Consider the following 16,291-nt stretch of genomic DNA (forward strand, 5'->3'; position numbering starts at 1 on the left):
CCCAAGGGTCGCCAGACTTCTAATTTTCCTGTGGACATAGTATCCCAGGGTTACAAAATAGGATTCAAGTCTCGCCCTCCAAGGGGCAGATTTCTCCTATCAAGACTATCCTCAAACCAGGTAAAGAGGTAGGCCTTCTTAAATTGCGTAAAGGACCTATCCTCCCTTGGAGTTATCGTACCAGTTCCTCTAGAGCAGGGGTCAGCAACCTTCGGCTCCCAGATGTTTTGGAACTACATTTCCCACGATGCTGAGACACTCTTTAGGCTATCTGAGCATCATGGGAAATGTAGTTACAAAACATCTGGGAGCCGAAGGTTGCTGACCCCTGCTCTAGAGGAACAGGGTCTAGGATTCTATTCAAATCTATTTTTGGTTCCCAAAAAGGAACGGAACGGTACGACCAATTCTAGATCATAAGGTATGGCGTAAATACCTTTTTTGGTATGAAGCTAAGGTTTTTCTTGGAGTCGGGTGAGGATTCCACAAATGTTATCTTTTCTTCAGGATGGCCTGGAGAAAGGTTTGTCAGTCAGTATTCTGAAAGGTCAGATTTCTGTTCTGTCTATCCTTTTACACAAACGTCTGGCAGAGTTGTTCAATCTTTTGTTCAGGCTCTGGTCAGAATGAGGCATTTGTTTAAACCTGTTGCTCCTCCTTGAAGTCTTAACCTAGTTAAGCCGATGCATGTTGTTGATATAAAGTTATCTTGGAAGGTTTTGTTTCTCCTTGCTATTTCTTCTGCTCGCAGCGTTTCTGAACTTTCAGCTCTGCAGTGTGATTCCCCCGTACCTTAACTTTCATGTAGATAAGGCGGTCCTTCGTACTTAATTGGGTTTTCTCCCTAAAGTGGTGTTGGATCGAAACATTAATCGGGAAATTGTAGTTCCTTCTTTTTGTCCTAATCCTCCTTCTCAAACGGAATGTCTTTTGCATAACTTAGATGTTGTGCGTGATCTAAAGTTTTACCTTCACGCTATTAAAGATTTTAGGCAATCTTCTGCCCTTTTTGTTTTCTCTGGGAAGCGTAAAGGTCAGAAGGCCACTTCTACTACTCTTTCCTTCTGGTTAAAAATATTATTTGTTTGGCTTACGAGACTGCTGAACAGCAGCCTCCTGAGAGAATTATGGCTCATTCCACTAGGGCTGTCTCCTTCTTGGGCTTTCAAAAATGTAGCTTCTGTGCAACATGGTCCTCTTTGCATACTTTTTCCAAACTCTACAAATTTGATACTTTTGCCACGACTGAGGCTTCTTTTGGGAGAAAGGTTCTTCAAGCGGTGGTGCCTTCTGTATAGGTTCTCCTGCCTTTTTCTCCCTCCCTGTTCATTCTGTGTCCTCTAGCTTGGGTATTGGTTCCCACTAGTAATTGGAATGACATTGTGGACTCTCCATGTCTTAGGAAAGGAAACAAAATGTATGCTTACCTGATGAATTTCTTTCTTTCTGGACATGGAGAGTCCACGACCCTGACCTCTCTAATTATAATTCGGCAGTTTTCTTGAGTAAATCTCAGGCACCTTTTCACCCTTGTGTTTCTTATTTTTCCATTTTCCTTCGGCTGAATGACTGGGGATTATGGGTAAGGGAAGTTACACTTAAAGTGAATGTAAATTTTGATGCTAAAGTGCCCGGTTTTTAAAAAATCGATTAAAAACAGGGGCACTTTAATTCATCAATTTACATTTCACTCGTGTTGTGAAAAAATACTTAACTTTTTAAACTAGACAGCCGCTCCAGCTTCCCCCGGTCGTCGCAAGCCATTTCTGACGTCAGAAATGATGGATCGGTTATCCTCCAATCACGGCTTCCCCCCTGGGGGAATCAGTGTCTGAATTAACGCTGTGATTGGAGGAAGCCAGATTCCTCATTTTAGACCCAGGAAGATGCTTTGCGACGGGCGGAGGAAGCTGGAGCGACTGTTAAGATTAAAAGGTAAGTATTTTTTCACAACACGAGTGAAATGTAAATTTTGATGAATTAAAGTGCCCCTGTTTTTAATCTAATGTTTAAAAACCGGGCACTTTAGCATCAAAATTTACATTCACTTTAACAGCTTTGCTCGGGTGCTCTTTGCCTCCTCCTGTTGGCCAGGAATTGAATATCCCACTAGTAATTGGAATGACGTCTTGGACTCTCCATGTCAGGAAAGAAATTTCAGGTAAGCATAAATTTTGTTTTCCCATAGAATACAAATTGACCCTACATTATGAAGATGTATGTAGAATAGTTCAGTAGGCTAAGTCAGTGGTTGACAAATCGGTTAAAAATTTAGGAGCCAGTAAGAATATTTCTGAGCCAGACATACTTTTAGGAGCTAGACACTGGTATTTGTATATAGATATTTGGAGAATCGCCCAAAAAGTTAGGAGCCAGCAGTAAAGTTCTAGGAGACAGTGGCTCCTGGGTTTGTCGAGCCCTAGGCTAAGTAGTCATAGCTGTTAGGAAATGTTTGAAACCAAAGATTAAAATAAATCAACTTAAAGTGAAGGTCCATTTTGATGAATTAGTGTCAGGTTTTTAATAAACCTATTAAAAACAAGGGCACTTTAATTCATCAAAATTGACATTTCACCGTTTTCTTCAAAAACTTACCTTTTACTCCTGGCAGCCGCTCCAGCATTCCCTCTGCCCGTCACAAGCCGTCTTCTCGGGTCCAAAATGACGAATCCGGCTTCCTCCAATCACAGCATTGCATCGGGGGGGGGGGGAGCTGTGATTAAAGGAAGCCTGATTCGTCATTTCTGACGTCTGCAGAGGCTTCCGACAGCTGGGGGAATCGCTGGAGCCTGCTGCAAGGATATTAAAAGGTAAGTTTTTGAAGTAAACAGTGAAATGTCAATTTTGATGAATTAAAGTGCCCTTGTTTCTTTCATGTAATTAGCAAGAGTCCATGAGCTAGTGACGTATGGGATATACATTCCTACCAGGAGGGGCAAAGTTTCCCAAACCTCAAAATGCCTATAAATACACCCCTCACCACACCCACAAATCAGTTTTACAAACTTTGCCTCCTATGGAGGTGGTGAAGTAAGTTTGTGCTAGATTCTACGTTGATATGCGCTCCGCAGCAGGTTGGAGCCCGGTTTTCCTCTCAGCGTGCAGTGAATGTCAGAGGGATGTGAGGAGAGTATTGCCTGTTTGAATTCAATGATCTCCTTCTACGGGGTCTATTTCATAGGTTCTCTGTTATCGGTCGTAGAGATTCATCTCTTACCTCCCTTTTCAGATCGACGATATACTCATATATATATATATATATATATATATATATATATATATATATATATATATATATATATATATATATATATATATATATATATATATATATATATATATATATATATATATACCATTACATCTGCTGATTTTCGTTTCAGTACTGGTTTGGCTTTCTACAAACATGTAGATGAGTGTCCTGGGGTAAGTCTTATTTTCTGTGACACTCTAAGCTATGGTTGGGCACTTTTTTAATAAAGTTCTAAATATATGTATTCAAACATTTATTTGCCTTGACTCAGGATGTTCAACATTCCTTATTTTCAGACAGTCAGTTTCATATTTGGGATAATGCATTTGAATCAATCATTTTTCTTACCTTAAAAATTTGACTCTTTTTTTCCCTGTGGGCTGTTAGGCTTGCGGGGGCTGAAAATGCTTCATTTTATTGCGTCATTCTTGGCGCGGACTTTTTTGGCGCAAAAAATCTTTTCTGTTTCCGGCGTCATACGTGTCGCCGGAAGTTGCGTCATTTTTTGACGTTCTTTTGCGCCAAAAATGTCGGCGTTCCGGATGTGGCGTCATTTTTTGGCACAATAACGAACAAGAGAACAGAAGCACCTGATACTGGCCGTTGATAATTAAAAGTGAATTTAATTCAAAGAACAGGGTATAACATTACAAAATACAAAGTAAACACAGGACTCATGGCCCTAGTAAAAACAATACAGAGGGGGTGAAAAATAATAAACGAGCTAGTGACAAAACAGCGGCTAACGCGTTTCGGGGTGAGCCTTACTCATAGCCTCTTAAAACACAAATGAAATCTAGAAGATTAAAAAACCTAGCTCCTCATCTGATTGGTTGGCGGGACACACACCCTGCAACTAATTATCCAATCTAAGACTGTTAAACTGACTGTGTATACACACACATACACACCCACACCCACCCCCACCCCCTATGAATGCACTGTATTAGATCGACACTAATCACTAATAGTGATGGTAATCATTATTATTATTATGCTAGTCTTCATCACTGAATAATCCAGACCAGTATTAATGAACCGGAAAAAACTGGCCGGTTTACACAACGTACCAAGACGCTGGTCGGATAGTGCCAAAATTCAGCCCTGCCGTGCCGGGGATTCTCCGCTCCATTCACTGATGGAGTCCGAATCCAGAGCTCAGAGTGGGAGTGAACACACGATCTGAGCAATTCTGATAGGGTCGCGCCTTAGAGCTTAGCCAGTGATATCACTGAAACCCGCCTACACGCCATACGTCAGCACGGAAAGTAAACATAGTAAGTGCAATAAACACAATCACAAGACAATTTTGGGGGGGCGAGAAGAGAGGGATAAGAATACCGAACTACGAACACAACAAAATCAATCTAGACTTACAACCAAACCAAGGAAGTGTGATTATGGTCAATTACCCTTTAATCTGCATTCCACAACAATCCGATTCAAAGTGGGCAAATCTGTGGACCAAGTAAAGCATTTAGGCGCCAAATAATGTGGGCGTCTTATTTGGCGCTAAAAAAATATGGGCGTCGCTTTTGTCTCCACATTATTTAAGTCTCATTTTTCATTGCTTCTGGTTGCTAGAAGCTTGTTCCTTGGCATTTTTTCCCATTCCTGAAACTGTCATTTAAGGAATTTGATCAATTTTGCTTTATATGTTGTTTTTTCTCTTACATATTGCAAGATGTCTCACGTTGCATCTGAGTCAGAAGATACTTCAGGAAAATCGCTGTCTGGTGCTGGAACTACCAAAGCTAAGTGTATCTGCTGTAAACTTTTGGTAGCTGTTCCTCCAGCTGTTTGTATTAATTGTCATGACAAACTTGTTAATGCAGATAATATTTCCTTTAGTAAAGTACCATTACCTGTTGCAGTTCCATCAACATCTAATGTTCAGAGTGTTCCTGATAACATAAGAGATTTTGTTTCTGAATCCATCAAGAAGGCTATGTCTGTTATTCCTCCTTCTAGTAAACATAAAAAATCTTTTAAAACTTCTCTTTATACAGATGAATTTTTAAATGAACATCATCATTCTGATTCTAATGACTCTTCTGGTTCAGAGGATTCTGTCTCAGAGGTTGATGCTGATAAATCTTCATATTTATTTAAAATGGAATTTATTCGTTCTTTACTTAAAGAAGTACTAATTGCTTTAGAAATTGAGGATTCTGGTCCTCTTGATACTAAATCTAAACGTTTAGATAAGGTCTTTAAATCTCCTGTGGTTATTCCAGAAGTTTTTCCTGTTCCTGGTGCTATTTCTGAAGTAATTTCCAGAGAGTGGAATAATTTGGGTAATTCATTTACTCCTTCTAAACGTTTTAAGCAATTATATCCTGTGCCATCTGACAGATTAGAATTTTGGGACAAAATCCCTAAAGTTGATGGGGCTATTTCTACCCTTGCTAAACGTACTACTATTCCTACGGCAGATGGTACTTCGTTTAAGGATCCTTTAGATAGGAAAATTGAATCCTTTCTAAGAAAAGCTTATCTGTGTTCAGGTAATGTTCTTAGACCTGCTATATCATTGGCTGATGTTGCTGCAGCTTCAACTTTTTGGTTGGAAACTTTAGCGCAACAAGTAACAGATCATGATTCTCATAATATTATTATTCTTCTTCAGCATGCTAATAATTTTATCTGTGATGCCATTTTTGATATTATCAGAGTTGATGTCAGGTTTATGTCTCTAGCTATTTTAGCTAGAAGAGCTTTATGGCTTAAGACTTGGAATGCTGATATGGCTTCTAAATCAACTCTACTTTCCATTTCTTTCCAGGGTAACAAATTATTTGGTTCTCAGTTGGATTCTATTATCTCAACTGTTACTGGTGGGAAAGGAACTTTTTTACCACAGGATAAAAAATCTAAGGGTAAAAACAGGGCTAATCGTTTTCGTTCCTTTCGTTTCAACAAAGAACAAAAGCCTGATCCTTCATCCTCAGGAGCAGTTTCAGTTTGGAAACCATCTCCAGTCTGGAATAAATCCAAGCCTTCTAGAAAGGCAAAGCCTGCTTCTAAGTCCACATGAAGGTGCGGCCCTCATTCCAGCTCAGCTGGTAGGGGGCAGGTTACGTTTTTTCAAAGAAATTTGGATCAATTCTGTTCACAATCCTTGGATTCAGAACATTGTTTCAGAAGGGTACAGAATTGGTTTCAAAATGAGACCTCCTGCAAAGAGATTTTTTCTTTCCCGTGTCCCAGTAAATCCAGTGAAAGCTCAAGCATTTCTGAATTGTGTTTCAGATCTAGAGTTGGCTGGAGTAATTATGCCAGTTCCAGTTTCGGAACAGGGGATGGGGTTTTATTCAAATCTCTTCATTGTACCAAAGAAGGAGAATTCCTTCAGACCAGTTCTGGATCTGAAAATATTGAATCGTTATGTAAGGATACCAACGTTCAAAATGGTAACTGTAAGGACTTTCTTGCCTTTTGTTCAGCAAGGGCATTATATGTCCAAAATAGATTTACAGGACGCATATCTGCATATTCCGATTCATCCAGATCATTATCAGTTCCTGAGATTCTCTTTTCTGGACAAGCATTACCAGTTTGTGGCTCTGCCGTTTGGCCTAGCTACAGCTCCAAGAATTTTTACAAAGGTTCTCGGTGCCCTTCTGTCTCTAATCAGAGAACAGGGTATTGTGGTATTTCCTTATTTGGACGATATCTTGGTACTTGCTCAGTCTTTACATTTAGCAGAATCTCATACGAATCGACTTGTGTTGTTTCTTCAAGATCATGGTTGGAGGATCAATTTACCAAAAAGTTCATTGATTCCTCAGACAAGGGTAACCTTTCTGGGTTTCCAGATAGATTCAGTGTCCATGACTCTGTCTTTAACAGACAAGAGACGTCTAAAATTGATTTCAGCTTGTCGAAACCTTCAGTCTCAATCATTCCCTTCGGTAGCCTTATGCATGGAAATTCTAGGTCTTATGACTGCTGCATCGGACGCGATCCCCTTTGCTCGTTTTCACATGCGACCTCTTCAGCTCTGTATGCTGAATCAATGGTGCAAGGATTACACAAAGATATCTCAATTAATATCTTTAAAACCGATTGTACGACACTCTCTAACGTGGTGGACAGATCACCTTCGTTTAATTCAGGGGGCTTCTTTTGTGCTTCCGACCTGGACTGTAATTTCAACAGATGCAAGTCTCACAGGTTGGGGAGCAGTGTGGGGATCTCTGACGGCACAAGGAGTTTGGGAATCTCAGGAGGTGAGATTACCGATCAATATTTTGGAACTCCGTGCAATTTTCAGAGCTCTTCAGTTTTGGCCTCTTCTGAAGAGAGAATCGTTCATTTGTTTTCAGACAGACAATGTCACAACTGTGGCATACATCAATCATCAAGGAGGGACTCACAGTCCTCTGGCTATGAAAGAAGTATCTCGAATTTTGGTTTGGGCGGAATCCAGCTCCTGTCTAATCTCTGCGGTTCATATCCCAGGTATAGACAATTGGGAAGCGGATTATCTCAGTCGCCAAACGTTGCATCCAGGCGAATGGTCTCTTCACCCAGAGGTATTTCTTCAGATTGTTCAAATGTGGGAACTTCCAGAAATAGATCTGATGGCGTCTCATCTAAACAAGAAACTTCCCAGGTATCTGTCCAGATCCCGGGATCCTCAGGCAGAGGCAGTGGATGCATTATCACTTCCTTGGAAGTATCATCCTGCCTATATCTTTCCGCCTCTAGTTCTTCTTCCAAGAGTAATCTCCAAGATTCTGAAGGAATGCTCGTTTGTTCTGCTGGTAGCTCCGGCATGGCCTCACAGGTTTTGGTATGCGGATCTTGTCCGGATGGCCTCTTGCCAACCGTGGACTCTTCCGTTAAGACCAGACCTTCTGTCGCAAGGTCCTTTTTTCCATCAGGATCTGAAATCCTTAAATTTAAAGGTATGGAGATTGAACGCTTGATTCTTGGTCAAAGAGGTTTCTCTGACTCTGTGATTAATACTATGTTACAGGCGCGTAAATCTGTATCTAGAGAGATATATTATAGAGTCTGGAAGACCTATATTTCTTGGTGTCTTTCTCATCATTTTTCTTGGCATTCTTTTAGAATACCGAGAATTTTACAGTTTCTTCAGGATGGTTTAGATAAGGGTTTGTCCGCAAGTTCCTTGAAAGGTCAAATCTCTGCTCTTTCTGTTCTTTTTCACAGAAAGATTGCTATTCTTCCTGATATTCATTGTTTTGTACAAGCTTTGGTTCGTATAAAACCTGTCATTAAGTCAATTTCTCCTCCTTGGAGTTTGAATTTGGTTCTGGGGGCTCTTCAAGCTCCTCCGTTTGAACCTATGCATTCATTGGACATTAAATTACTTTCTTGGAAAGTTTTGTTCCTTTTGGCAATCTCTTCTGCCAGAAGTGTTTCTGAATTATCTGCTCTTTCTTGTGAGTCTCCTTTTCTGATTTTTCATCAGGATAAGGCGGTGTTGCGAACTTCTTTTGATTTTTTACCTAAAGTTGTGAATTCCAACAACATTAGTAGAGAAATTGTGGTTCCTTCATTATGTCCTAATCCTAAGAATTCTAAGGAGAAATCGTTGCATTCTTTGGATGTTATTAGAGCTTTGAAATATTATGTTGAAGCTACTAAGTCTTTCCGAAAGACTTCTAGTTTATTTGTTGTCTTTTCCGGTTCTAGAAAAGGCCAGAAAGCTTCTGCCATTTCTTTGGCATCTTGGTTGAAATCTTTAATTCATCTTGCCTATGTTGAGTCGGGTAAAACTCCGCCTCAGAGGATTACAGCTCATTCTACTAGGTCAGTTTCTACTTCCTGGGCGTTTAGGAATGAAGCTTCTGTTGATCAGATTTGCAAAGCAGCAACTTGGTCCTCTTTGCATACTTTTACTAAATTCTACCATTTTGATGTATTTTCTTCTTCTGAAGCAGTTTTTGGTAGAAAAGTACTTCAGGCAGCGGTTTCAGTTTGAATCTTCTGCTTATGTTTTTCATTAAACTTTATTTTGGGTGTGGATTATTTTCAGCAGGAATTGGCTGTCTTTATTTTATCCCTCCCTCTCTAGTGACTCTTGTGTGGAAAGATCCACATCTTGGGTAGTCATTATCCCATACGTCACTAGCTCATGGACTCTTGCTAATTACATGAAAGGAAACATAATTTATGTAAGAACTTACCTGATAAATTCATTTCTTTCATATTAGCAAGAGTCCATGAGGCCCGCCCTTTTTTTGTGGTGGTTATGATTTTTGTATAAAGCACAATTATTCCAATTCCTTATTTTATATGCTTTCGCACTTTTTTTATCACCCCACTTCTTGGCTATTCGTTAAACTGAATTGTGGGTGTGGTGAGGGGTGTATTTATAGGCATTTTGAGGTTTGGGAAACTTTGCCCCTCCTGGTAGGAATGTATATCCCATACGTCACTAGCTCATGGACTCTTGCTAATATGAAAGAAATGAATTTATCAGGTAAGTTCTTACATAAATTATGTTTTTTAATAGGTTTATTAAAAGCAGGGTACTAATTCATAAAAATGGACCATCACTTTAAAAAGCCTTTCAAAAAATTTTAGCAGCTGATTTTTTAATTTGGCTTTTGAAGTATACACCTAATGTGGTTTGTTAACATACCAGTTGATAAAATTCTGTTAATACTTTCTTCTGTAAAGTGGAAAAATTGTCTTCATAACAATGGTGAGAATAACACTAGCAATAACCTAGTAATAGGTTTACTCACCAAGAAATAGCCTTTGTTCATTGCAAACTAGAGCTAAAGGCAGGGTGTATTTTAACCCCCTTTTTGTTTTACATGACTCATTTTTACATCAAGTTCTTTGCTCTCCTGATCATTTTCTCTATTTTTACTTCTGATTCTCCCTCTTGCTAGCTGGAAGTTGGACACTCTGGGAGGCTTGAAAAGACTGAAGATCTTTGGCTAAGGGTTCGTAAAGACCATGCCCCTCGTCTGGCCAGACTTTCCTTAGAGAGCCGGTCTCTGCAGGATGTTCTTCTGCATGGTATGATGCTGGGGTACAATTAGTTACTGAATTTACCTACCAGATGCACTCGATAACAGAACAGACCCTTCTTTCAAAGAGCTAGAACAGGGCACCTAGAAAAATCTAGGTGCCAGAAGCTTGTTGGGTAGCCACGTGATTTTTTTTTTAAAGATGTGCTGTCCAATTGCTTGTAGCCATATAAAACTGACTGGTCTTAAATATCTACACCAGAGCCAGTTTTTAAAGCCCCATCACTGCCGTGCTGTGTGGCATAATCCAGTCCTCGACTAGGATACCTATATCATTTTCTTACTTTACTTGAAAAGACTATGTTTTACAAATAATACAAATGTACTAACTGCTGTAAGTAAAAAAAGAATATAATATAAATCTAATACAAAACTTAATGTAACAGAATATATTGTTGGGTAAAACAACCCCCACCACATGCACTTTTGCTGGGGGCTATATGTCTTCAGCATATTCACAACTGTATCCCTTTTAAGGATTTATGTCTGCATATGTTTAGTACATTGCAAAATAAATCTAGAAATATACACAATATAGAAGTTCCTCACTGACACCTTGTCGGTCTCTTTAAACTGAATGTAATCCAGAATCAGCAGCAGATTAACCAGTTTTGAGTTTAAAGACAAGGTGATTCACACATACAAACTGAGCTATTGGGGAAAACTATAAGCTGACCTATATTTAATGGGGGATGGGAAGGGTGGGATATTATCATTTGGTTTTTAGAATCCTAACCGGTAATAAGCACAATATGTAATGGTGGATCAAATGTTTTGGGTTGTCCAGTTAGACAAACAAAATAATTGAAACAAGATATTACATTAGCACAATAATTTAAAGGGACAGTCTACTCCAGAACTTTTATTGTTTTAAAAGGTAGATAATCCCTTTATTACTCATAACCGTAACAATATTCTTTTGCCTCTGCAGACTGCCCCCTTATTTCAGTTCTTGACAAACTTGCATTTTAGTAAATCAGTGCTGTCTCATAGGTAACTCCACAGGAATGAGCACAATGTTATCTATATGGCACACATGAACTAGCGCTGTCTAGCTGTAATAAAACTGTCTATATGCAGAGACGGCCTTCAAGGCCTTAGAAATGAGCATATGAGCCAACCTAGGTTTAGCTTTCAACAAAGAGAACAAAGCAAATTTGATGATAAAAGTAAATTCAGATAAAGAACACAATTTTAAACAACTTTCCAATTTACTTCTATTTAATTTACATTCTCTTGGTATCTTGTGTTGAAAAGTATACCTAGGTTGGCTCAGGAGGAGCAGCTTTGCACTACTAGGGACTAGCTGCTGACTGGTGGTTGCACATATATGCCTCTTGTCATTCTTACCAATGTGTTCAGCTAGCTCCCAGTAATGCATTGCTGCTTCTTCAACAGAGAATACCATAAGAATGAATCAAACATGCTGATAGAGCATGCAATTTTAAACCACTTTCTAGTGTACTTCTGTCTAAATAAAGAAATAAGGAAAAATTGTACAGAATATTTCTAATCATGTATGCAGGAATGTATTTACATTTATGTAAATAGTCTTTTCAATTCATCTGAAATGACTAATAAACTTATCATAACGTGAAACTCTTTGCAGGTAAACCAAGGCTAGGTCGTGAGCTAGGGCGTGGCCAGTATGGAGTGGTTTACCTGTGCGATAGCTGGGGTGGACACTTTCCTTGTGCTCTGAAATCTGTAGTTCCCCCTGATGAAAAACATTGGAATGACCTGGCTCTGGAATTTCACTACATGAGGTAAAATTCACTAATCTTTCTTAAAGGGACAGTCATTAAACCTTAAAGGTGTGGTAAAGTAAAATTATAAACTTTTATGATTCAGATAGAGCAAGTAGTTTTAAGCAACTTTCCAATTTACTTCTGTGATCTAATTTGCTTAGTTCTCTTGGTATCCATTGGTAAAAAGAATACTTGGGTAGCCTTAGATGCAGAAGTGTACTACTGTTAGCTGCTGATTGGCGCATGTAATTGGCTCTCCTGATGTGTTCAGCTAGCTCCCAGTAGGGCAATCCTACTCCCTCAACAAAGGATACCGAAAGAATGAAGTAAATTTGATAGAAGTAAATTAGAAACTCGTCTGAATCATAAAACGAAAATTTGGGGTTTCATGTCCCTTTAAACTAGAATACATTTGTGTGCTGCTGCTTCTGAATAATCTGCTTTTGTAGCATTTTGGGAAAAATCACCAATACTGTACATGTATTTACACATAGTTGGTATGCACTGAATGCTATCTAATCTGCATAATGTTTAAAGTGATCACACATTGTGCAAGTCTATACAGGGAATCAGTCTTTATCCACATTTACTGCCACAAAAAGTAACAAGGTTCATTTCACCTTTCCAAAAGGCTACTGCCTTTCAGCACAACTTGTGTATTGATTGGTTGTTCATTTTGTGCAGGTCTCTACCAAAACATGAGCGTTTGGTGGATCTCCACGGTTCTGTTATCGATTACAAGTATGGAGGTGGTTCCAGCATAGCGGTGCTGCTTATCATGGAACGTTTACATAGAGATCTCTACGCAGGCCTAAAGGTGAGACATTGGAGTGATATGTTTTGAGATCTATGAACAATATCTTAGGTTTAGTTTTTTTTTTATATAGTTTATCAATGATTGCACATGAATGTTACCTAAAACTCTGGATTTTCCTTCTAGATAATGGGAAGTGCATGTTTATAGATGTTAACTTTATAGGATGTCAGAATATATAAAATAGTGCTGAGAAACAGAAGCGTTGAATATCTAAAACAAAAAATGTTTTGGTGTAACAGTTGCAGCAGGAATGGATGCTTTTCAAACAAAAAAAAAATCAGTATTACGGAATCATTTATATAAATATATAAACCATTTTTATAAGCTGTGTAACAATTGAATAACTTCCCGCTATCTCTCTAGGCAGGACTTACTCTGGAGACACGACTACAAATAGCTCTTGATGTAGTAGAAGGGATCCGTTTCCTGCACAGTCAAGGGCTTGTCCACAGGGATATTAAACTGAAGAATGTCTTGGTAAGATGTATCTCTTGTCTATAGGCTTATTGCTCCAACTTCCTTTCTTTCATGTAATTGGCAAGAGTCCATGAGCTAGTGACATATGGGATATACAATCCTACCAGGAGGGGCAAAGTTTCCCAAACCTCAAAATGCCTATAAATACACCCCTCACCACACCCACAATTCAGTTTTACAAACTTTGCCTCCTATGGAGGTGGTGAAGTAAGTTTTTTTTTTGTGCTAAGATTTCTACGTTGATATGCGCTTCTCAGCATTGTTAAAGCCCGATTCCTCTCAGAGGGAATGTCAGAGGGATGTGAAGGGGGTATCACTTATTTGAATACGATGATTTCCCTAAGGGGGGTCTATTTCATAGGTTCTCTGTTATCGGTCGTAGAGATTCATCTCCTACCTCCCTTTTCAGATCGACGATATATTCTCAATTTACCATTACCTCTACTAATAACTGTTTTAGTACTGGTTTGGCTATCTGCTATATGTGGATGGGTGTCTTTTGGTAAGTATGTTTTTTATTACTTAAGACACCTCAGCTATGGTTTGGCACTTTATGCATTTATATAAAGTTTTAAATATATGTATTGTACTTATATTTGCCATGAGTCAGGTTCATGTATTTCCTTCAGCAGACTGTCAGTTTCATATTTGGGGAATTTAAACATTTTAAGAAATTTATTTCTTACCTGGGGTTTTAGTCTTTTTTTCAATTGAGTACTTCTTGCTATTGCGGGTATTAGGCCCGCGGGTGCGTCAAATGCTAAACTTTATTGCGTCATTCTTGGCGCAAAATTTTTTTGGCGCGGAAAAAGACGTTTATGACACAACTTCGTCATTTCTGGCGTCATACGTGACGCCGAGACCTTTCACATGGCGGCATCATTAGTGACGCGAGTGTGTCATTTCCAGTTATTTTTGGCGCCAAAAAAGGTTACCTTGTGCGTCATACTTTGCGCCAAATTATTTTCATTATTTCAATACCCCATTGATGTTTGCCTCTTGCTTTTTTCTCTATCAGAGGCCTATGCTTTTGCATTTTTTCCCATTCCTGAAACTGTCATATAAGGAAATAGATAATTTTGCTTTATATGTTGTTTTTTCTCTTACATTGAGCAAGATGTCCCAATATGATCCTGCCTCAGAAGTTTCTGCTGGAACATTGCTGCCTGACATCGGTTCTACCAAAGCTAAGTGCATTTGTTGTAAAAGTGTAGAAATTATTCCACCAAATGTCATTTGTAATAGTTGTCATGATAAACGTTTACATGCAGATAGTGTTTCCATCAGTAATTGTACATTGCCAGTTGCAGTTCCTTCAACTTCTAATGTACGTGATATACCTGTAAATTTTAAAGAATTTGTTTCTGATTCTATTCTGAAGGCTTTGTCTGCATTTCCACCTTCTAATAAACATAAAAGGTCTTTTAAAACATCTCATTTAGCTGTCAAATGACTAGCAACATAATTTATCCTCTTCTGATGAGGATCTATCTGATTCAGAAGATCCTTCTTCAGACATGGACACTGACAAATCTACTTATTTATTTAAAATAGAGTATATACGTTCTTTATTAAAAGAAGTGTTAATGAATTGGGGTGCTTAAACGAGTATTGTATCTTCTCCAGGCTCTCCCCATTTCACTCCCTGAGGGCTACATCCCGCAATTACAAAAAATACTTGAACAGTACATATGGGATGGTGCTAGACCCAGAATCCCTAGGAAAACTATGTATCTTCCAAGGGATGGGGGGGTCTAGGGGTGCCTTGTCTGGAAAGATATAAACAAACAATTTCGTTACAACACATGGTGGAATGGGCCCACAACCCTAGTGATAAAGCATGGATTAATATAGATAGACAAATACTTAAGTTAAACAATATTGCTACACTGGGATGGTCAACACCTCAACTCAGACCCAAGCTAATTAATGACTATCTCATTACAGCTAATGTACTGACGGACTGGGACAGAACAATGGCCACGACTACACACATTTCTTCTAGGAATGCCCCACTCACACCCATCATAGAGCACACTGACCTTCCATTTCGCAAACTGGGTTTTACTAAATTGCAACCATATAGCCTCCGCACAGGTACGATATCTTTTGTCACGGTAGAGGGGAAGTTAAAAACACACTCCGTCATGGCGGAGGCACATGGGGAGATTTTCTCCTCATGGCTTCACTACCACCAATTGATTCACTTTATATCACATCACAAACACAAAGGAGAGTTTGGCAGAAAACTGACACCCTATGAGGAGCTTTGCGTTTCGCAAGCGAGTCCGACTCACTTGATATCTAAAATCTACCAAATCCTTAGCAACCCTGATTCATTAAACCTCCCCTCCTACACATACTCGTGGAAGGAGTTAAATTGCAACTTAGAGGATGAATCCTGGCGCCAAGCTTTCCGTCTGACCAAAAAATCATCAGTCTCGGCAGTGATACAAGAAATCCACATAAAACTCTTGTGTAGATGGTATCTAACCCCGTCCCGATTGCACAAGATATACCGCTCACTTAATAACACCTGCTGGAGGGGCTGTGGAGAAGAGGGCACGCTCCTCCATATCTGGTGGACTTGCCCCAGGCTTGGGGAATTCTGGCGAGAGACTATGTCAGAAATGTCCGACATATTGGGTACACAGGTTCCTCACGATCCAAACACCTTACTGTTCCTATCACTTCCAAAGATGTCTGGTATGGGTAAACACCCTCTCACTACTCATGCTCACTGCAGCTAAGAAGCTCATTCCAAAGTTCTGGAAAACCAAGACTATCCCTACCTCGGAAGACTGGAGAGTAGCTGTTGCTGATCTCCTTTCCTTGGAGAGATACCACTATCTAAAAACACACCATCTAGAGGTTCACGAAATTATGTTGGCCCTGTGGAGCAGACAGATTTAATTTGAGCTCTTTAATAGTGTGCTCTCCATGAGGCACTATTGATATGCTCCCTCTACCTCCCTTCCCC

General features: G+C 39.3%; 1 protein-coding gene across 1 annotated transcript in view; it reads left to right on the forward strand.

The window, feature by feature from the left end:
• The window catches only part of DSTYK (dual serine/threonine and tyrosine protein kinase), a gene marked incomplete in the record, with an annotated part of 571,803 nt that overhangs the window by 524,270 nt on the left and 31,242 nt on the right, over positions 1–16,291 (forward strand). The window contains 4 exon segments of the mRNA XM_053706624.1: positions 10,129–10,258; positions 11,879–12,035; positions 12,702–12,834; positions 13,198–13,311. Coding sequence (XP_053562599.1) covers positions 10,129–10,258; positions 11,879–12,035; positions 12,702–12,834; positions 13,198–13,311 — 534 coding nt within the window.

The sequence above is a fragment of the Bombina bombina genome, chromosome 3 (genome assembly GCF_027579735.1).
Source record: "Bombina bombina isolate aBomBom1 chromosome 3, aBomBom1.pri, whole genome shotgun sequence".
In the NCBI taxonomy this organism is placed as follows: Eukaryota; Metazoa; Chordata; class Amphibia; order Anura; family Bombinatoridae; genus Bombina; species Bombina bombina.